Below are 22,624 nucleotides of genomic sequence, written 5' to 3'. Positions count from 1 at the left end.
GGAAACGCTGTAGCCAAAAGACAATAAAAATTGTGAATGGGAACAAAGGTCAGAGTTCAGGAACTGATAAAACATTCCAGGAATTTTATCATTGGAAAAGGAAGATTGTGCAGGCTGATGGGGAGAAGGCCGGGGAGTAGCAGTTGCTCCTTCAGAGAGCCAACACAGGGTCATTGGGCTGATGGCCTCCTTCTATACAGTAACCACTTTGTGATTCAGCAGGTCTTAGGAGGCTCTGGGCCAGATGGCATGTTACTATACTATAGAGACAATGTCATTCAATGTAAATTTGTGTAAGCTATCTTGTTCCTTAGATCAAGTTAATTGGCATACGAGACAAATAGGCCTTTCTCATGTACCCCATCCATTTTGAGACAATGGAAGCCATTGAGCAAATTCTGGAGCTAAGCTTTATTCAATCATCCAACAGCAAACCAATTCATAACATACAGGGATTGCGTGATGGTTGTGGGAGGGATCTGTCTTCCCCAGAACAGCCTGCCTTGGCTGAGTCAAGTAAGGTCAGACTGAAAACAAAAAGCTTTTATTTTCTGAGGAAAGTGTTAATGAGTTCAGGGGCTCCCAATTTGCAAAGTGAGCTTAAGGTTTGTTAATGCCAGTTACATTGTTAAGGGACACAGGAGGTGGTTATTTAAACACCGTGGATGAGGAGTGTTGACATTGAACTAATCCAATAAAATCTCTAAGCAAGGGAAGACTCTGTCTTAGTTTTGACTTCACCAACTGGTGTGAAACATGTTAATGGCTGTAGACTATACGTAAGGAATGAAGTTTCCACATGGCTTATTTTGAGGGTACGGAACAGTAGGAACGAAGTAAATCCCACTGTGAATCCCTATGTTGGTTTCTTGTGCTGTAATCATGAACATATCAGTATGTCCACACAGGATCTTCTTCTCCCTCCCCATTACTCTTTCCCCCTACTTCATCCCCCTTCCCTTACCATGCCTCCCCCCGCTTCCCCTTTTCTACATTCTACCTCTGTCCATTCCCCCCCTCCCCCAACATCTCCATCTGTCACAGCTTCTCTGCCATTTGGCCATTCACCTCTTTATTCTCTCTGTGGACAGCTATTAGCAGTTTTTTCCCCTGGTTTCTGTGGCTGTGACTCATCTTTCATTCCCTCACGCTGCTGTATAAATATCTCCCACTCTCTTTGCCTTTCAGCTTTGACAAAGGGTCATCTGGTCTGGAAACTTCAGCTCTTTTCTCTCCTTACAGATGCTGCTGGACCTGCTGAGATTTTCCAGCATTTTCTCTTTTGGTTTCGGATTCCAGCATCTACCGTCATTTGGTTTTGTCCACACAGGATAATGCAAGGATATAGAATCTGATACACATAATGAGGGACAAGCAAACATGATCCTTGAGTACCATTCCTGTTTAATTCAGTTTTGTTATTGTTTAAGCAGACAGGAATTCAGATTGTAGTGGAAATGGAGTCCCCTTATGGGACAGCTCAGTTATTTTGAGTGAAGATTAGTTCTCTGTAATAGAGAACTGTAATAGTGTTTACTTCGTTACTAATTACCGCATCAGTTATTTTTCAACACAGCAGTGTACCAATGGGTAATTCATATCCTATTATTGGGCGATCTTCAAATATAATCAGGCGCTAGGTCAACAGGATTTGCCATTGCTTTTCAGAAGAGGAGTAGGATGCATTCTGGTGAGAATTACATAGCGTCAGATGATGAGAGCCAACTGATACAGGCCATATCATCAGAGAATACAACATTCAGGAGTCTTATTCGATTAGTTTGCCTCATTATATCCACTATATAAGAGGCAGCTCACAGCACTCTGCCTGCTTTCAGGCCAGACCAGGCAATCCAGTTGGGAAAAAAAGGGTTTAAGGAATTGCCCTGACCCGATTCAGTCGAGCCTTGTGCTTTGTTGCATCTGCAGATCTCCCACCGCCGGCCACCCGCGATCGACCGCCTGGTTGCAAGACTGTATTTGTGGGGGGCTTGCCCGAAAACGCGGCCGAGGAAGTCATTCGCGAGGTATTCGAACAATGCGGTGACATTACGGCCATCCGCAAAAGCAAGAAGAACTTCTGCCACATTCGCTTCGCTGAGGAATTCATGGTGGACAAGGCTATCTACCTGTCAGGTGAACTGCTTCTGTCTTTCTTCGTCTTTCACTCTGTGTGACCATTGTTCCCGCTATTTGAAACAATACAGGGCCACAAACTGAAAGGTGCTAAGGATTGAGAGAGGTTTCCCCAAGAAATTCTGTTGTGATTAGCTGGAGATGCATGACTGAAGTTACAAATGGCAGGTAGAACAGTTGAACAAGTTATCCTGGTCTTTGCTAGGCTGATTGAAGAAGTTGAGTGGGGCTGGTTGCCGGGGGGAGCCCTGACCAGTGGGATAACAATTGAGAAACCCTACAAGCATTTCCAAGAGAGACCACACCTTTATCCTGAGATGGGTGGGGACAGGGAAGTCCGTCTGTTAGACATGGTTGGGGGGGCGGGGTGGTGTGGCTGATGTACCCTCCTCTTGCCAGGATGCTGGCAGCCTCGCCATCTGCCTCCAGCTGTGACAGGAAGAGATCATCAATGTCCATTAAATGGTCAGTAAAGGCCTCAGTTGGTCTAAGCGAAGGCCAACACCCGCTCAGCCACTGTTAAAATATGGGCTGACAACAGGCACAGTACCTCCTGCCATCCCAACTGATCTTACCCACCCCATTTCCACCACCCCCTTGCCAGCTCTCTCCCAGGGAGCCTGTCAAATTCCCGCCAGAGGCCTTGGAAACGTGTTCTACTCACTTTCCTGATGAGGGAGTTGCCCAAAGTTTCCTCAGGAATTCCAGGGCTGAAACTTTATGCCAGAGTTGGGGCTCTCATTGTGCTGTCAGTTGCTCAGTTATTGGAACGAGTGAATTCTGGAGCTTGTGCCCTCCCCCACTCGTGTGAAGGTGCCTGAGAGAAGAATTGGAAACAGGACAACTGGGCGTGCCACTCCGGGACCACTGTTTTCTGGTCCTGCCCCCAGGGACCATGAAAGTGAACCGTAGAATCCTACAGTGCAGCAGGAGATCATTCGGCCCATCAAGTCTTCACCGACTCTCCAAAAGAGAGTCAGCCAAGTCCAATTCCTCACCCTAATCCTATTCCCATAACTCTGCGCGTTTTTCACGATCAATCCACTTAACCTACCCACCTTGGGACACAATTTAGCGTTGCCAATCCACCGAACCTGCACGGTTTTGGACTGTGGGAGGAAACTGGAGCACCTGGAGGAAACGCACGCAGTCATGTGGAGAAATGGGTGGCACAGAAGTTAGCATTGCTGCCTCACAGTATCAGGGACTCGGGTTCAATTCTGGGCCTGGCTGACTGTGGAGTTTGCACGTTCTCCCTGTGTCTGCGTGGGTTTCTTCTGGAAAACTCTGGTTTCCTCTCACAGTCTGAAGATGTGCAGGTTAGGTGATTGGCCATGCTAAATTGCCCCTTAGCGTCCCAAGATGTGTAGGTGAGGGGAATTAGCAGGGCAAATACATGCGGTTAAGTAAACAGGGCCTGGGTAAGATGCTTTGTCGGAGAGTCGGTGCAGAATAGCCTCTTTCTGCACTGTAGAGATCCTATGATTCGACATGCAAACTCCATACAGACAGTCACACCAGGCCAAATCGAACTGGGTCTCGGGTGCTGTGAGGTAGCGGTGCTAACCGCTGTGCCATTGTGCTGTCTGTACAGCTCATAACGTCAGAATAGCTGCAGTGTAGTTTCCGTATTGTTTACTACTGTACCTGAAGAAAAAGCTAAGTGAGATTAAGGTGAGTGGACATGCAAGAGCGTGAGCTGGACCCAGCTGTACAGTGTTACTCATCACATATATTGACATGGTAATTATGATAATGCGAGCAGTCAACTGTGAAGGACTGGAACATCGTGCCAGAATTGGGAATTCAGAGGTGAGGCTCTCATTATGCTGTTAGTTGCTCAGTTGTTGGAGCAAGTGAATTCTGGAGCTTGTGCCCTCCCCCACTCGTGTGAAGGTGCCCTGAGAGAAGAATTGGAAATAGGACAACTGGGCATGCCACGCCGGGACCACTGTTTTCTGGTCCTGCCTCCAGGGACCATGAAAGTGAAGCATAGAATCCTACAGTGCAACAGGAGGTCATTCGGCCCATCAAGTCTTCACTGACTCTCCAAAAGAGGCATAACCACGTCCAATTCCCCAACATACAGTAAAGCAAAACCACAAGCCTCTGGTGAACAGGAACAGGTCCATTACAACAATGGACCCACTCGGGGGCCTGCTTTATAAAGCGTTCCATATACAAACTCCACCTGATTAGTTAATTACCAATCTCCAGGCAGTTTGTATTCAACGAGTTGTACATGGAGGTCAATTAAGGATTCCCCATGTAAATCTGGGGGTGGGGAGGGATGGGAGGTTATCATTAGCCCCCGCCTGGATCCGAGGGCTCCCCCTCGCTCTTTGGGCACCAGGGCCATATTCGTCTCTTGGCCTGCTGTTTTCTTTCCATTTGAGTGTAGTGATTGCTCCGATTTCCATGTTCAAATCTTGGGGTGGGACATGAACCCAGAACCTTGTGACTCTGAGGCAAAAGTGCAACTTAGTGCCTGATATGTTAATTGGATTAAGCAGCCTAAGCAAAATAATCTGTCCAAAAAGGCATATACAGTATTGAAAAAAAAGAAAATTCAAAATAAACCCCCAATTACTTAAAAAAAACTTCAATTGATATCACATTATTCATAATTTCAGTGTCCCAAAATGCGTTGCAGCAAATAAATTGCCTCTAAAGTGTGGTCATGTGCTGTTGGGCTGTTACTCCGCATCTATTCTGACATTAGGAACTGAATTTTCATGGTCCCTGGCAGCAAGACTTCATTTACACAGTTGCTTTGAAGAGTCTGTTTGTTTATTTGAGGGTTTTATGGGCTATTAAATGGCTTCCAACTGTTATAATAGGACCTCTGAGACCTGGAAAATCAAGCAGTTGGAGGTAGGGATTGTAGTGCTGTTGGTGTCATTTCCCAAACTACAGTTAAACCCCAAAACTGGTTTTGTTTAATTTCTAAGGGTGTGCGTTCACTTTCAGGCTACCGCATGCGGTTGGGATCGAGCACGGACAAGAAGGACACAGGCCGTTTGCACGTGGACTTTGCTCAGGCCCGAGATGATTTCTATGAGTGGGAGTGCAAGCAGCGGATGTTTGCGCGAGAGGAACGCCACCGACGCATGCTGGAGGATGAACATCTGCGACCACCATCTCCTGCACCCATTGTGCATTACTCAGAGCATGAAGCCAGCCTTATGGCTGAGAAACTCAAAGGTACCCCTGAATCTGCTACGTTGTAACAAACTGGGCTGTGCGGGGACTGCATGTATTCCAGTCTAACTTCATTTACTGTCAGTACCTTCACCAGATGCCAAGTGAAGTCATGACTGCACAGCTGAGAGAACAGCCTTAAAAACATTTTCCCTAAACAATGTGAATGTCTAATGTACCACAGACATCAAACAGACACACTTAATCACAGGACTTCTGCTCTAACATATGACTTCTGAGGGATTGTATTTGGCCATGCGTGAAGTTTATCAGATGTTAATGTTCCTGAACTTCAAAAATATATATGAACAGTTCCTTCAGTCAGCTGAGTCCACACACATTTGCACATTTAGATTGTTTCACATGTACACACACACAGTCACACATTCACACCTACATATATACACACATATATATATACACACATTCACCCATGCATATATAAACATATACATATATACACAAACACATTCGCACACATATGTACACACAGTCACACAGTCACACATACGCACGTACATATATACACATAAACATACACATATATACATACATACATATACACAGCCACACATACACTCAGTCACACATACATGCATAGGCTCAGTATTACAGTCACACATGCATATATACACATGCGTAAGGGCCTACATAAGCACACACATGGTCACACAAGTATACACATAATCCACATAGAAACATGCACACTTGCACACAGCTCAATATGTACACGCATGGGTTTAGCATCCAGTATACATAGAGTTACACATAGACTGACAAAGATTCAGACACAGTCACACACATACACATAGCCAGAATCTCGGGAATTCTCTACCCCAGAGGGCTGTGGATGCTCCATCACTGAATATATTCAGGATTTTGGTTTCTCAGGGAATTAAGGGATGGGGGAGCAGGCTGGAAAATGGAGTTGAAACCCAAGATCTTCAATTGCGGAGTAGGTTTTATGTCCATGTAGCCTACTCCTGTGTTCTTGTGTTCCAGTGTTAAACAATAAAATTGAGACAAAATTGCAATAGATAATTCTGCCACTTTTTGGTGTGAGTACAGTTCCAATTACCATAGTACAAGGAAGGTATTGCAGTCATTGAAAGGATACATATGAAACCATGTTGGAGGGGATGGGCCGATTGGATTAGCAGGACTGATTGTGCCATTTGGGTGTGCTCACAGTGGGAAGAAAAGTTTGCAAAGTTCTTTGTTTTCTATCAATTCTTAAAGGACTAGATTTTGCAGGTCATGACAGGTCAATTCACTTTGTCCAGCAAAACCTCAGAGCGTGACCAGTACCTGAAAGGGGAAAATTCAAAGTTAACCTGGAGAAACAGTGAGTGAGTGTTCAGTCTATGGACCCTCAGGAACAGGTAGAAAACTCAGCTGTCTAAAAACTGGAAACTTTTAAAATGCGCCATGCGTCATATTTTTTACTTTGCTCACTCAAAATGAACTTACCTGGAAAATTCAGTCGGGTGCTGCATGGCGCCGGATTTGTTATCTACTTCAGGGTTTATCTGCCTGTCTATTCCCATCCTCCCTGTGACGTGTGTCTCCTCCGGACCTTTCCATGGTCCATCCTTCACCCGCTCTAATTCCCATGGCAGGCGGGCTGGTAAAATTCTGGCCATGTAGTCAGTATTTATTCACTGGGACACGGCATTTGGTAAGTGGAGCGTGCTTGTGGGGTACAAGGTAGACCCTGAGTTCCAAAGCTTTCCACCACTGGCATTCTCCCCAGCTTGTGTTTTGAGTGTGTTGTGGCCTCACTGAGAGCCGTTGACTGCTATGGATAAGAACATAAGAACATAAGAAATAGGAGCAGGAGTAGGCCATCTAGCCCTTTGAGCCTGCCCCGCCATTCAATAAGATCATGGCTGATCTGTCGTGGCTCAGTTCCACATTCCCGCCCTCTCCCCATAACCCTTAATCCCCTCTCTTATCAAAAACCCATCAACCCGTGTCTTAAAAATATTTAGCGAGGCAGCCTCCACCACTTCAACGGGCAGAGAATTCCAGAGATTCACCACCCTTTGAGTGAAGAAGTTCCTCCTCAACTCCGTTCTAAACCGCCCCCCTTTTATCTTGAGGCTGTGCCCCCTAGTCCTACTGTCTTTTTTGAGCGAGAAGAGTCTCTCCACCTCTATCCTATCCATCCCATTCATCATCTTATACGTCTCAATGAGATCTCCCCTCATTCTTCTAAACTCTAACGAGTACAAGCCTAGTTTATTCAGCCTCTCCTCATAGCTCAACCCCCTCAACTCCGGTATCAGCCTAGTAAACCTCCTCTGCACTCCCTCCAAGGCCAAAATATCTTTGCGCAGGTGCGGCGCCCAAAACTGCACACAGTACTCCAGCTGCGGCCTCACCAATGCCCTATACAGCTGCAGCAAGACCTCCCTACTTTTATATTCAATCCCCCTCGCTATGAAGGCCAGCATCCCATTCGCCTTCCTGACCACCTGCTGCACCTGCAAGCTGGGTTTTTGCGACTCATGCACAAGGACCCCGAGGTCCCTCTGCACCGTCGCCTGCTGCAGTTTTTTGCCCCGTAAGTAATAATCCTTCCTACCATTCTTCCTACCAAAGTGGACCACCTCACATTTGCCAACATTAAATTCCATTTGCCATTTCCTGGCCCATTCACCCAGCCTATCTAGATCCTTCTGCAGACTCTCCACACCCTCCGCACAATTTGCCATTCCCCCAATCTTGGATAGTCAATAGCTCTGCTATTATTGCATCATGGAATGACCCAGAGAGTGAAGGTGAAGAACAAACAGTTCATACATCCCTAAAGTCGCAACCTGAATACTAAGTTATTGTTTTGTGAAAAAGCTGCGTATGCAGACCTTTCTTTATTCTTTATTTCCAACTACTGTGAAGATTAAGTTAGTCTGAGCCATGTAACTTTAGAAATTTCAACCGGACCCTCTGTTCCGCTGCCTTGCTTTAGATATCCGTGTGAACTGTGATTCCAAGTATTTGAATATCTGTCAACAGCATTGGAAAGTAATTTGTTCCATAGACATAATTGAACAAATAACACACTGTCTGTGTTTATTCAAAAGCAGTTCTGCAGAGCACAGGGGAGGGTGCAGGATTTCTATCAAGTTGAAACTGGGGCAGGTTCTGGTGAACATTTTCAATTGCTACGAATGGATTTCCATTGGGTTCCTTTGCTCCTTTGCCATAACCGTAGCAAAGAGCAGGAAAAAAAGCACTGAATCAGTATTGGCCATTTTTCACAGGTTTCCACAACTCTTTCACCGTAGCCCCAGTGAACAAATGGAAACCAATGGAAAATCCTCCCATGACTGAATGAAAGGGATCTTTGCCAAGTTAAGCTGAGTATTGCTCCATTACACCAAGACCAAGGGAATTATAGTTATCCTTACTCTATTAGCAGTATCAAAGCTCCACTTCAGGGCAACTGAAGAGATGATAAAGTTGAAGAATATCATTGGCTTGCATTCCTTTTCCCAGTAAATCTAATTTCGATTTAGTTGTATCGCTTTTGACTTTTCCCAACATGCATTACCTTTCAAAACTTTGACAAAAATCAAAAGGCTGCAGTTGCTGGAAATCTGAAATCAAACAGAAAGTGCTGGAAGCACTCAGGAGGTCTGGCAACATCTGCGGAGTTAACGCAACCACGTCTGCGGAGTTAACTGGCAAAAAGTTCGAAATGTAGCAGATGTGAAGGAGAGAGGAAGGAGCAAGAGGGAAGGTCTAGGGATCCAGACAGAGTGATGTTCTTAGACAAAGTAAAAGAATGACCTGAGGAGAGGTGTGAGTGATTGCAATAGAAGCATTACCAACAGCTGAGTGATGATAATAATAAGTTTATTGAAGCTTTAATATTCTTGTTGTTCTTGTGTTAATACAGAATATTTACAGAGTCTGCTGAGGGAAGGCAAACATAAACTTGTCAACTATCTTACGGTGACTTCAGCTTGCCATGAGGTCTAAAAGAGAAAGCGTGATCATGAGACATACTACTGGTCTATGTGATGATTTCTCCTGTGTCTCACTAGTGTATTACACAGTTAGCATTAACCCTAAATAATGCATCTCCCCCCAAGTCTCTGATTCTACCCCTTATACTGCACCTGCCCCCCAAGTCTCTGATTCTACCCCTTATAGTGCACCTCCCCCCCAAGTCTCTGATTCTACCCCTTATACTGCACCTCCCCCCAAGTCTCTGATTCTACCCCTTATACTGCACCTCCCCCCCAAGTCTCTGATTCTACCCCTTATACTGCACCTCCCCCCAAATCTCTGATTCTACCCCTTATACTGCACCTCCCCCCCCAGTCTCTGATTCTACCCCTTATACTGCACCTCCCCCCCAAGTCTCTGATTCTACCCCTTATACTGCACCTCCCCCCCAAGTCTCTGATTCTACCCCTTATACTGCACCTCCCCCCCCCAGTCTCTGATTCTACCCCTTATACTGCACCTCCCCCCCAGTCTCTGATTCTACCCCTTATACTGCATCTCTCCTCCAAGTCTTTGATTCTACCCCTTATACTGCACCTCCCCCCAAATCTCTGATTCTACCCCTTATACTGCACCTCCCCCGAGTCTCTGATTCTACCCCTTATACTGCACCTCCCCCCAAATCTCTGATTCTACCCCTTATACTGCACCTCCCCCCCAGTCTCTGATTCTACCCCTTATACTGCACCTCCCCCCAAATCTCTGATTCTACCCCTTATACTGCACCTCCCCCCCAAGTCTCTGATTCTACCCCTTATACTGCACCTCCCCCCCAGTCTCTGATTCTACCCCTTATACTGCACCTCCCCCCAAATCTCTGATTCTACCCCTTATACTGCACCTCCCCCCCAAGTCTCTGATTCTACCCCTTATACTACATCTCCTTACAAATCTCTAATTTCATTTTTTTTTTACTAGGAACACTGGCTGTACCCATTCCACTAGTGTACCCAAATAGGTCCTCCGCTCCTTTGGATTAGATTGGGCAATTGAGTCTGCTGGACAGAAAGAGAATCTGGTTTAGCACTAGGCCATGACCTGGATCTCTTGATGAACACAACGTTTCAACTTCTGCCTAGTTGGAAGGACAGTTTTCATCCCTCTGTTTATTCCCTGCCATTCCGATTACAGTTTGCTGGGGTGATGGATGGTTGCTCTTCCTGGCCTCTCCTGCTCTCTTACAACCACCTCTCTGCTTTCAAATTTACAAGTTCTCCACTGAGGCAGTTGTATCTGGGAGATGGTTCTTTCTGTCACCCTGAATCACTGATCAATATCACTTTCTGACCTTGTCTGCTCAGTTGGAATGCCTTTGTTAAGGTTAAAACATCCAGTGACTGCAAGCGGTCTATTTGTTTGTGTAAGAGACTCCTTCAACTGTATAGATGGCTTCTTCTATGCCAAAACCAGTGCATGTCTGTTTTGCTGCAATGTAATATTTTCAGTTTGGTAAGGTAGGATTGTGGATATGGTGTCTGTTCAATCACATAACGAGCTTTATCTCTAATCCAAACTAACTCTCCTGATTGCCGGTCTGGTACGTTATATTCCTTTCAATAGTTCCACATTTGATTCCTTTCCAAATCCATGATCTCTACCATCTGGAAGGACAAGGGCAGCAGATACTTGGGAACACCACCATCTGAAGGCTCCCCTCCTCCACACTCCTCATCATCCTGACTTTGAAATATATCACCGTTCCTTCACTGTCATAGTCCTGGAAGTCCCACCCTAACTGGTGTGGTACGCTGTCTTCAACTTTCCCCATCCTTTGTGGAAAGTGAACCCTGGTGTTTTTAGGCTGATCTTTTCAACTCTCCAGTTGCTTGCCTCTGTAAATCTGTCAGTAACAGGCTTTCTTGTCTAAGAGTGAACAACTCTGGTTCAGGATCACAGACAAGGATTCAGTGAGTCTTCTCTCCCTATTGAAAGTTTGCACTCAATTGTCCTGTGACCTTGAGTTCTATCCTTCTTGGCCCGTGCACTTTCTCCGTGATGGTTGAAGAGAACTTTACTTCTATCACAGTTCAGCATCACAAAGAACCAAAATTACTGCACCTATGTCGAACTGAAAGGCGTCTCATTTCCCTTTACTAGAATATCAGCACTCTGGTAGCTTCTGCTTGTGTTCTGTATCTCTGCAGGGAAAAGCATCTCAGTATCATTACCGTCTTCTGTTTCATTGATCACGCCATCTTTGAAAGGCTTCTCATTTTGCTTATTCTGTACAAACCACCTGCTGCAGCACTGGACCTGAAAGTGACCCTTCTTTCAGCCTAGTTGGAAGGACAGTTTTCATCCCTCTGTTTATTCCCTGCCATTCCGATCACAGTTTGCTGGGGTGATGGATGGATGCTCTTCCTGGCCTCTCCTGCTCTCTTAGAGCCACCTCTCTGCTTTCAAATTTATCGTTCTCCACTGAGGCAGTCGTATCTGGGATATGGTTCTTCCTGTCACCCTGAATCACTGATCAATGTCACTTTCTGACCTTGATGTGGGTATGCCGGCGTTGGACTGGCGTAAACACAGTAAAAAGTCTGACAACACCAGGTTTTAGTCCAACCTATTTATTTGATAATATACTCGCAAGCTTTCGAGGAGGGTAACCCCTCGAAAGCTTGCGAGTATATTATCAAATAAATAGGTTGGACTAAAACCTGGTGTTGTCAGACTTTTTACTTTCTGACCTTGCCAGCTCAGTTGGAATGCCTTTGTTAAGGTTAAAACATCCAGTGACTGCCAGCAGTCAGACAATGCTTCTTATTGGCTTGGGTTAAAGTTAGCTGCTCGCTAATGGTATTCTTTTGCTGATTGAAAGAGACATCAAGTGCTTTTATTACTTCAGCATACGTAGCTTTTTCTTCGTCAACCCCTTGTCTGATGAGGATATTGTTTGCAGAATCACCCATTGTGTATAAACCTGCTTGCTGTTCAGCTTTGTTGCGAGGTCTGATGACATCAGGTAAATCTTTGGCATTAATTCCACTACACTTCTGTCTCATTGACACTTTCAACCTGCTGGAAGCCTTCCAGTAATGACAGAGACTTTTCCATGCTTGCTCTTTCACTCGCTGCCACCATGTAATATTCTCGGTCTCGTTCTGTGAAATGAAACAAAATATTTACACAATCTGCTGATGCAAGGAACACATTAACTTTGATTGACAGCCATCTTACAGTAGCTTCATCTTGCTGTGAGATCTAAAGGAGAAAGCAAGATTGTGAAACTTTGCATCATTTCCTATGATGATATGGTAAGAAGTCTGACAACACCAGGTTTAAGTCCAACCTGGACTTAAACCTGGTGTTGTCAGACGTCTTACTGTGTTTACCCCAGTCCAATGCTAGCATCTCCACATTATGATGATATATACAGTGTCTCATTAGTTTATCACACAATTAGCAAGAACCCTGTATACTACAGAACTCAGTGTTAGTCCTTGAAGGCTATAAACATTTAATTTTGGGAGAGTAAAGTCCATTACCTCTCCTGCCTTCCATATATCACCAGACATTTCTTTTTTGTTTTTTTTTCCTTCCCTCTCTCTGCCTCCATATTCCCCAGGACCTGCAGAATTTCGAACTTCCACCATTTCTTCGAGCTGAAATGCCAACGTTGTTTCCCTCTCCACAGTTGCTGCTGGAACTGCTGACTGTTTCCGGCATTTTTTCCCTTTATTCCACCCTTCAATACTTGCCTGGGCACCACTGGACGCAAACAGAATGAAGGCTGCTTGTGCTTTGCATCTCCGCTTTGTGGCAGTGGTTCTCATGGGTTTAATTGCAACACAGACAGAATCAGGTCTAATCGTTCCTCTTGCATCCTATACTAAACGGACAGGAACAATCTTTGAAGCAGTCGTACGCAATCACTGGTTTTGAGATGGAATTGGAAAAGACGTTGCCGGGGAGTGTAGATTACCATTGTACATACTGACTCCCAATACCTCCCCAGTCAAAATGTCAAGCACATCAATGGGAGAATACATTGTTGCTGTGTTCATAACATTGGTGTGTGCCATTATTGTCTCAAACACCGCGCACACTCTTGTGACCATTACTGCCAGCCATTAAGAGAGAGTAACTGTCTCATTTCTCAGCCTCCTTTCCCCTCATTGCTGTGTGTTTGTCATAACCATCCCTGCTGTGGAATTACTGTAAGTATATTGGTGTGCTCTTTATTTCCCTGGTGGATCTGTGAATGAAGAGTGCAAGCTGGTTGATGATCTACACCACTGCAGTGTCTGATTTCTCTGCTAATGGAATGGGACTGTGCACTGATGCGGTTCAATTTCCCAAGCGATCAGATGGGACTGTTTGTCTGTGGTGTCTGATTTCCCCTGCGGTCTATCTGCTTTCTCCCCATCAGGTTTCATTTTCTCTGGGTCCATCCATGGCCCTTGATATTCCCACTAATGCTGGATGCTTTACAATCGACCATTCACGTTTCCTCCGATCACTATATAATTATTCAACAATCCCTGTCCACGTAATGAAATGATACAGACATCACAAGGAAGAGAAAAGGCAGAACAACAATGTCGACATAGGTATTGAGACAAGACTTAAGGACGATGTGACATAGGGATTACTATAGATAATTTAATAATTTGCATAAAGACTGGGAAATACATCGTGCAATTAAATTATTGTAATACCAACAGCCTTTTTGGTAGGCCCTTGAGTAAAACAAGAATTATTTTTAAAATGTATTCTTTCAAGGAATCTGGGTGTTGCTGGCAAGGCCAACATTTGTTACTCATTCCGAATTGAGAATAGCTAAGAGTTAATAATCAGTTACATTGCTGTGGGTCTGACCAGGTATGGAAGGCAGATTTCAAACCATAAGACAATAAAGCAGAGTAAGCCATTCGGCCCGTCGAGTCTACTCCGCTGTTCAATGACATCATGACTAATCTGCAATTCCACTTTCCTGCCTTATCCCCACAGCCACCAATTCCCTGACAGATTAGAAATGTCTATTTCAATCTTGAACACACTTAACAACCCAGCTCTTTGCGATGAAGAATTCCACAGATTCACCACCCTCTGAGAGAAGAAATTCCACCTCATCTCTGTCTTAAATTGCTGATCCCTCACTCTCATGTTATACTATCTGGCCCTAGACTCTCCCACTGGATTAGTAATCCAGAGACCGAGGGTATTGCTCGGGGAACCGAGGTTTGAATCGCACCACAGAAGATGATGAAATTTACATTTAGTAAAAATCTGGAATTAAAAGCCCATTGGTGACCATGAAACCATTATTGTAAATCCCCATCTAGTTCGCTAATGTCCTTTAAGGAAGGAAATCTGTCATCCTTGTCCAGTATGGCCTCCATGTGACTAGACTACAGTAATGTACTTGACTCTGAAATGCCCTCTGAAATGGCCTAGCGAGGCTCTCAGTTCCAGGACAATATGGGCCCAGCCAGCAATGCCCATACCCTGTGAATGAAATGGAGTGAAGACTGATGCGATTCCTGGGATGAAAGAATGCTGCAACAGCCATGGAGATCGTGTTGGTCCTGGCTTTCCAGGTTATTCAATCAATTTCTGTCTCGCTCTTTATTCTTCCCCTTCAAGTATTTATCCAATCCTTTTTAGGATATTACTATGGAATCTGTTTCCAACAGCTTTTCAGGCAGCACATTCCAGATGATAGATGTTAGAATCCGTCATCAAGGAGGAAATAGCGAGGCATCTTGAGGGGAATTGCTTGATAGAGCAGACGCAGCACGGTTTCGTTAAAGGGAAGTCGTGTCTGACAAATTTACTGGAGTTCTATGAGGATGTGTCTAGGGCGGTGGATAAAGGAGAGCCGGTGGATGTGGTCTTTCTTGATTTTCAGAAGGCGTTTGACAAGGTGCCTCACAAGAGGTTATTGCAGAAGGTCAGGGGACATGGAGTTGGGGGTAGGGTGTTAGCGTGGATAGAGGATTGGTTGTCAAATAGGAGGCAGAGAGTGGGAGTCAATGGGTGCTATTCGGATTGGCGGTTGGTGACTAGTGGAGTGCCCCAGGGGTCGGTGCTGGGGCCTCAGCTATTTACCATTTATACAGATGATCTGGAGGAGGGAACCGAGTGTATGGTGTCGAAATTTGCTGATAACACCAAGATTGGTGGAACGGCAAATTGTGCGGAGGGTGTGGAGAGTCTACAGAAGGATCTAGATAGGCTGGGCGAATGGGCCAGGAACTGGCAAATGGAATTTGATGTTGGCAAGTGCGAGGTGGTCCACTTTGGTAGGAATAATGGTAGGAAGGATTATTACTTACGTGGCAAAAAACTGCAGCAGGCGACGGTGCAGAGGGACCTCGGGGTCCTTGTGCATGAGTCGCAAAAACCCAGCTTGCAGGTGCAGCAGGTGGTCAGGAAGGCGAATGGGATGCTGGCCTTCATAGCGAGGGGGATTGAATATAAAAGTAGGGAGGTCTTGCTGCAGCTGTATAGGGCATTGGTGAGGCCGCAGCTGGAGCACTGTGTGCAGTTTTGGGCGCCGTACTTACGCAAGGATATTTTGGTCTTGGAGGGAGTGCAGAGGAGGTTTACTAGGCTGATCCCGGAGTTGAGGGGGTTGAGCTATGAGGAGAGGCTGAATAAACTAGGCTTGTACTCGTTAGAGTTTAGAAGAATGAGGGGAGATCTCATTGAGACGTATAAGATGATGAATGGGATGGATAGGATAGAGGTGGAGAGACTCTTCCCGCTCAAAAAAGACAGTAGGACTAGGGGGCACAGCCTCAAGATAAAGGGGGGGCGGTTTAGAACGGAGTTGAGGAGGAACTTCTTCACTCAAAGGGTGGTGAATCTCTGGAATTCTCTGCCCGTTGAAGTGGTGGAGGCTGCCTCGCTCAATATTTTTAAGACGCGGGTTGATGGGTTTTTGATAAGCGAGGGGATTAAGGGTTATGGGGAGAGGGCGGGAATGTGGAACTGAGCCAAGACCGATCAGCCATGATCTTATTGAATGGCGGGGCAGGCTCGAAGGGCTAGATGGCCTACTCCTGCTCCTATTTCTTATGTTCTTATGTTCTTATGATAATGACTTGCTGTGCAATAACATATTTCCTCTTGTCACTTCTGGTTCTTTTGCTAAGCACCTTAAACCTGGGACCTCTGGCCATCAACCCTTTGGCCAACGGGAACAAATCCTCCTTATTTACTCTTATCATTCGTGATTTTTAACACCCCCATCTCAGCTCAAAGGAGAACAACTCCAAGCTCACCGTGCAACCATGGAATTGAAGTACCCAGACATCAATTCAGTAAATCTTTTCTTCAACCCCTACCCTCCCCTCACCCCTTTCTCCAAGATCTTGACATCTTTCCTCAAGCCTGGTGCCCAGAATTGAACACAATATTCTAACTTCAGTCTGACCAAAGTTTTATAAAAGTTTAGCAAAACCTACCTTTCCTACTACTGTATTCTTCTATTTTTTAAAATCCATTTATTGGATGTGGGTATTACTGGCGAGGCCAGCATTTATTGCCCATCCCTAGTTTTCCTTCAGAGGTTGGTGGTGAGCTGCCTCCTTGAGCTGCTGCAGTCTGTGTGGTGTAGGTACACCTACAGTACTGTTAGGGAGGGAGTTCTAAGATTTTGACACAGCGACAGTAAAGGAACAGCAATATATTTCCGAGTCAAGATGGCGAGTGACATCGAGGGAACTGCCAGGTGATGTTATTCCAAGGCTGTCCTTGGCCTTCTAGATGGTAATGGTCATGGATTTGGAAGGTACTGTCTCAGGAGCCTTGGTGAATTCCTGCAGTGCATCTTGTAGGTGGTGTACATTGTTGTCACATTGTGTCGGTGTTGGATGGAGTGACTGTTTTTGGATGGGGAGCCAATCAAGTGGGCGGCTTTGTACTGGATGGTGTTGAGCTTCTTGGGTTGTTGGAACTGTACTGATCCAGGGAAATGGAGAGCATTTCATTACACTCGTGACTGGTACCTTGTAGGTGGCAGACAGGTTTCGGGGAGTCAGGATGTGAGTTACTCTCTGCAGGATTCCTAGCCACTGATCTGCTCTGGTGGTTGGCTATTTATATGGCTAGTCCAGTGAAATGAAGCCAAGGATTGCATTGCCTTTGTAAACAGTCTTCACCCTACCACCTTCAATGATCTGTGCATATCCTGCAGCCCCAGGTCTCTTATGTTCTTCTTCATCTTCCCCTTGAGTTTACTATCCGAAGGCAGGTCTTGATTCAGAGCGCCTCCATCTCCACCATGGGTAGGGTAAGGAGTTCTCAGATTGCTCTGTTTGTCATTACTATGTGTGTTGGAGCCAGTGATCCTGCTGAGCAAGGTATCTATAACCTTCCTGGCCCATCAGTGAACCAACTAACACCGCTGCTTTCCCCAGTGCCAACCTGGAAGCAACTCAGCGCAATGAGAAAAGTCAAGGTGAGCAATGGTGCAGGGTGGCACTGTCCCTCTGCTGAGCTCCTGTCACCTACACACAATGCATCTATCATCACCAGCCAGCAATGCCCATACTCTCTGAATGATTCCTGGATTCAGAGGATGAAAGAACACCACTGAAGATTATGTCGATCCTGGCTTGCCAAGTTATTCAATCAGTTCCACTCTCCCTCTTTATTCACAACGTGTATGTTCTTCCCCTTCAAGTATTTATCCAATTATTTTTAGAATATTATTATGGAAGCTGTTCCTGGTACAAGAGATTCACTATCAATAGGCAATAGTACAGTTAGACCCTTTACACCCACCTCGATCTCCAGTGAAATTCTCAAAGAATATTTGTTTCCTTATTTTCCCTGGCTTTTTCTCCTCTCCAGGGGTTGTGGAGGAGAAATAGGGAAATGTCTCAATCACAATGCTCCAACCCTCGTGAGATGTCTGGTAGGTGTGATGAAGTTGCTGTTTCTTTATGTGCTCATTGTTATTATCCATGTATCACAGATTGTCCCCCGATATTAGGGGCAGTCCTGTCCTGGCCCTCCCTTTACATGGAATGCAATCTCCATTGAGGTGAACAATTAAATCGATTCAGCTTTCATTGTAGATTTAATCTGTCAGAGCAGTCACTCTCTCTTTAATTTGATCAAAGCTAATTCACCGCACATGTGATGGACAAAAATCTCTAAAGCCCTTGGAGTGGATTTGAGCAGGAAGTTTGATAGGAATGACAGTGTGCAGACAACACAAGCTACATTTTCCAACATTCCTGATGGTCGCAAGCATCAGTTGTTGGGTGCTGAAGAAGCGAGTTTTGTTTTGCTGTCTCCTCTCTCCCAGAAACTCGATGTTAGTTCATATCCTCCTGCCGAGCATCTCGTCAGTGTAATCCTTGAGTGAGCTAATTGGCCCCCGTGGGTCAGCAGATTGATGCAGGAAGCACGTTCATACCCTGGTCAACTGTGTTAAAATCAATGCCTGTGAGCAGGCTAATCTAAATTATGGCAGTGTATTGAGATTGGTAACTTAAATAAACAGCATAACAGGTCATTAACAATGTAGTAGTCTACTGCTGAGGTGCAATTCTGTTTAACTGCTATCCCTTTAAGTCCACAAAGCATAATTGCTATGTAGACATTCCCTGAGGTAAAATGCGTGCTAATTGGTGGCCAGGTTCCACCCCTGCAAGGTGTCCCTTGACCTCTCCCTTGTCCTTGTCCCTGGGTTGGGTTTGATAGGGCACTGTGGTCACCAGCCAACCCCAACTCGAAAGTCACGCCAGAGCCCACCTGAGAGCAAGGCATCCCTTTGGTAATTTACACTGGCTTAGGATGGGACATCTCCACACCCCCCCCAACTCCTCCCTATCCCCATCTTCCCCCCTCCCCTCCTCCCCCCAATCTGAGAAGGAAGTCCTACCTTTCAGACCCATCATAATATGACCATGGCTGACCTCAGCCTCAACTCCACTTTACTATAGCCCTTTAACCCATTACGTTTTCCTTAAGTGTACTCAAAATTCTTGCATCTGCCACCCTCAGATCTGTGACCCTTGAGAGAACTCCATTTTAAATCTGCCACCTCTTAATCCTAACACTCTGACCTCTTGTTCTAGATTGCACGACAAGAGGAAGCACCCTCTCCACGTCTACTTTGTCAATCCCCCTTATCGTCTTGTACATCTCAATTAGATCTCTCATTCTTCTAAACCCTAGGGAGTATAGGCCTGAACTGCCCAATCTCTCTTCATAAGACAACCCCTTATCTCTGGAATCAATCTAGTGAATCTCCTCTGAACCACCTCCAATGCAATTACATCTCTCCTCAAGTAAGATGACCAAAACTGTTCACAATATTCTAAGTGTGGTCTCACTACTCTGCTTCATACAGGAGCAGCAACACTTCATTACTTTTATATTTTATTCTTTATCAATAATTAGCATTAAATGCCAAGATTCCATTTGCCTTCCTTGTTACCCGCTGTACTTGCATACTAGTTTTCTGCAATTCGTGCATGAGGACATCTAGATCCCTCTGCACCAAAGCACTTTGAAGATTCGGGGTGCAGCCCATTAATCCAATTTAAATGCATGCAGGTGCTTTTAAATGGCCATCAGGCGCGGTGCCAATTGTGGCCATTTTTGGGCCTCAGTAAAGGAGGAACTGGCGTGGAGGCAGGTGCGGATTGTGTTACGTGACTCATGCCTGACTTTACCAACTTTTTGCGCCCAAAAACGAGTGCAGTGCGATGGTAAAATTGGACTCATTGTCTCAGGGTTATGATCCACCAAGATTTTGACAAGATTATCAGTCGGACTGGTAGTGTGGCACATTTATGTATACTGGAAGCTATAAATATTAATATACAGGGCCCTGTTCTTTGCAGACAGGAAGAACACGTACTCACATTGCACCTCTTTCAGCTGAACAGCCATTCATTTGCTGGTTCATTCCTCAGGGTGATGCCTTGACCAATCAGGGCCAAATTGCCTGCTTTAAATTTCAAACAATCTAGACACGAAGTCATAGTCTTGGAAGGAAAGGTTAGCCATTTAGGACTGGGATGAAGAGAAATTTCTTCACTCAAAGCATTGTGAATCTTTGGAATTCTCTACCCCAACTATGGATGTTCAGTCATTGACTATGTTCAAGACAGAGATATTTTGAGTGCTACAGAAATCAAGGGATCGCGGGATAGTGCAGGGAGATGCATTTGAGATTTTAGATCCACCCTAATATTATTGAGCAAGTTAATAGTTTTGATGGGCCACATATCCTATTCCAGCTCCTATTTCTTACATTCTCATGCTTTAGGATCAAATGGTCACAGGCAGTAGCATGGTGGTATTGTCACTGAACTAGCGATCCAGAGGCTCAGGCTATCCAACAATCACAGCAGCTGATGGGATTTAAATTAAATTAATTAAAAACAATCCAAAACATAAAACTGGTCTCAGTACTGATGACCATGAAACCATTGTCAATTGTCATAAAAGCCATCTAGTTCACTAATGTTCTTTAGGGAAAAAAATCTGCCGTCCTTACCCCGGTCTGGCCTTCCTATGACTCCAGATGCACAGCAATGTGGTTGACTCTTATCTGCTACTCTGAAATGGCCTAGCAAGCCACTTAGTTCAAGGGCAAATAGGGGTGGGCAATAAATGTTGGTAACATCCCCTGCAATTATTCATTTAAAAAAAAAGAAGCATTGTAAATGGCAGAAGGGACAGCAGAGATCACCATTCTCCCTTTGCAATGCCATTGCTATACACCTGCCCTCAAATGGGCACAACACAAAACATACTCTTAAACATACCCCCAACCTTCTAGACCTGCCTACAGAGTGAAAAAAATGGAAAGTGGAGGCTAGCCTCACCAATTGGGTTTGGCCATCATTTTGTAATTAAAGTTAGTTTCAATTTAGTTCCATTGGAAGATCTCTTCTTGCCCTTATAGTGATTTAGGGGAGGCAGTGGCAGAGTATTAATGTCACTGGACAAGTGATCCAGAGTCCAGGCTCATACTGTAGGAATTTGGATTCACGTTTCACCACAAGGGGAGGCGATGGCCTCGTGGTATTACCATTAGACTGTTAACCCAGAAGCCCAACTAGTGTTCTGGGAACCAAGGTTCAAATCCCACCACAGCAGATGGTGGAATTTGAATTCAATTAATAAAGAAAATCTGGAATTAAGAATCTACTGCTGACCGTGAAACCATTGTTGATTATTAGAAAAATCCATCTGACTCACTAATGCCCTTGATGGACAGAAATCTGCTGCTCTTCCTGGTCTGGCCTACATCTGATTCTACACCCACAGCAATGTGGTTAACTGCCCTCTGAAATGTCTGAGTATACTTCAATTCAAGGGCAATTAAGAATAGACAACTAACGCTGTCCAGTGATGCCCGTATCTCATGAAAGAATTTGAAAGAACCTAAGCACATATCGTCAAACTAAAGCTTTGTATGACAGATGTGCAGCATTGTAGGGTCAATTCATTCCTTTGAATAGATGAAGACAAGACCAGTACGGAGTTTAAATGAACTCCTTTATTGAACAGAACTTAAAGAAAATTAGATCATTATGAAAGCGAAAAGGAAGAGAAAACTTGGAGAGAAACTGGCTTTTTCACTGCCAGTCCCCAATAGTGATATTGAACACACTGAATTCAAAAACAAAGCTGAAGTGCAAACACGGAACTGAAACTTTATGTCATTCGTTATCTTGTTATTAAAATTGTTTGGCACATGCTGTCTCCAACTCGGAGAAACAGGCCTTGCAGATGTTGTTTATGAAAAGCCTGTTTTGCCTGCATTGTACCCCTCAAAAATGCAATCAATTTCTAGCTAACCCAGCATGCCTTCTGAGTTTTAAAATGTTGCCAAGTGTTAGTTAACCCCTACGGTCTAGCATTTAAATGTAATTGCATAGGCAGAAATATCTTAAAATGAAGTCTTTGCGTAGATGAAGCAAACCATACCCTCAAGCACCAATACATGGTTTAAACAGGTTCTTGCTTTTCATGTTAAGGAACAAAAACTAGAGTAGTCAACTACTCTGTTTTTTAACATGAAAACAAGACTCTTGTCAAACCACATTACCCGTTTACGGTATTTGTTGCATTTTGCCAATGATCTCACTGAAATAGAGCATCCCAAGTCACCAATAATGCTTATGACCACAGCCAGAAGATGCCCAATTAAAAATAAATCATATTGAGCACAATGGAACTCAAATCCATCGGAAGGATTGGCATTGGAGAGCAGTCAGGGTGGCATGAGGAGTGGCATGACTAGGATGGAATGGCATGGATTGCAGCAGAAAATAGGGACTGGATGGGCTTG

At 44.8% G+C, this 22,624-nt stretch overlaps 1 protein-coding gene across 3 annotated transcripts in view; it reads left to right on the top strand.

The window, feature by feature from the left end:
* enox1 (ecto-NOX disulfide-thiol exchanger 1) overlaps positions 1 to 22,624 on the top strand; it is a 297,971-nt gene that overhangs the window by 117,231 nt on the left and 158,116 nt on the right. For all 3 annotated transcript variants that reach the window (XM_080204169.1, XM_080204170.1, XM_080204171.1), the window contains 2 exons: positions 1,930 to 2,136; positions 5,107 to 5,340. In XM_080204169.1, the coding sequence (XP_080060295.1) occupies positions 1,930 to 2,136; positions 5,107 to 5,340 (441 nt within the window). The remainder of the gene's footprint in view (positions 1 to 1,929; positions 2,137 to 5,106; positions 5,341 to 22,624) is intronic.

The sequence above is a fragment of the Carcharhinus amblyrhynchos genome, chromosome 15 (assembly GCF_965287045.1).
Source record: "Carcharhinus amblyrhynchos chromosome 15, sCarAmb.v2.hapA, whole genome shotgun sequence".
In the NCBI taxonomy this organism is placed as follows: Eukaryota; Metazoa; Chordata; class Chondrichthyes; order Carcharhiniformes; family Carcharhinidae; genus Carcharhinus; species Carcharhinus amblyrhynchos.
The sequence above is the reverse complement of the archived record's forward strand: the minus strand, read 5'-3'. Positions and strand labels throughout refer to the sequence as shown.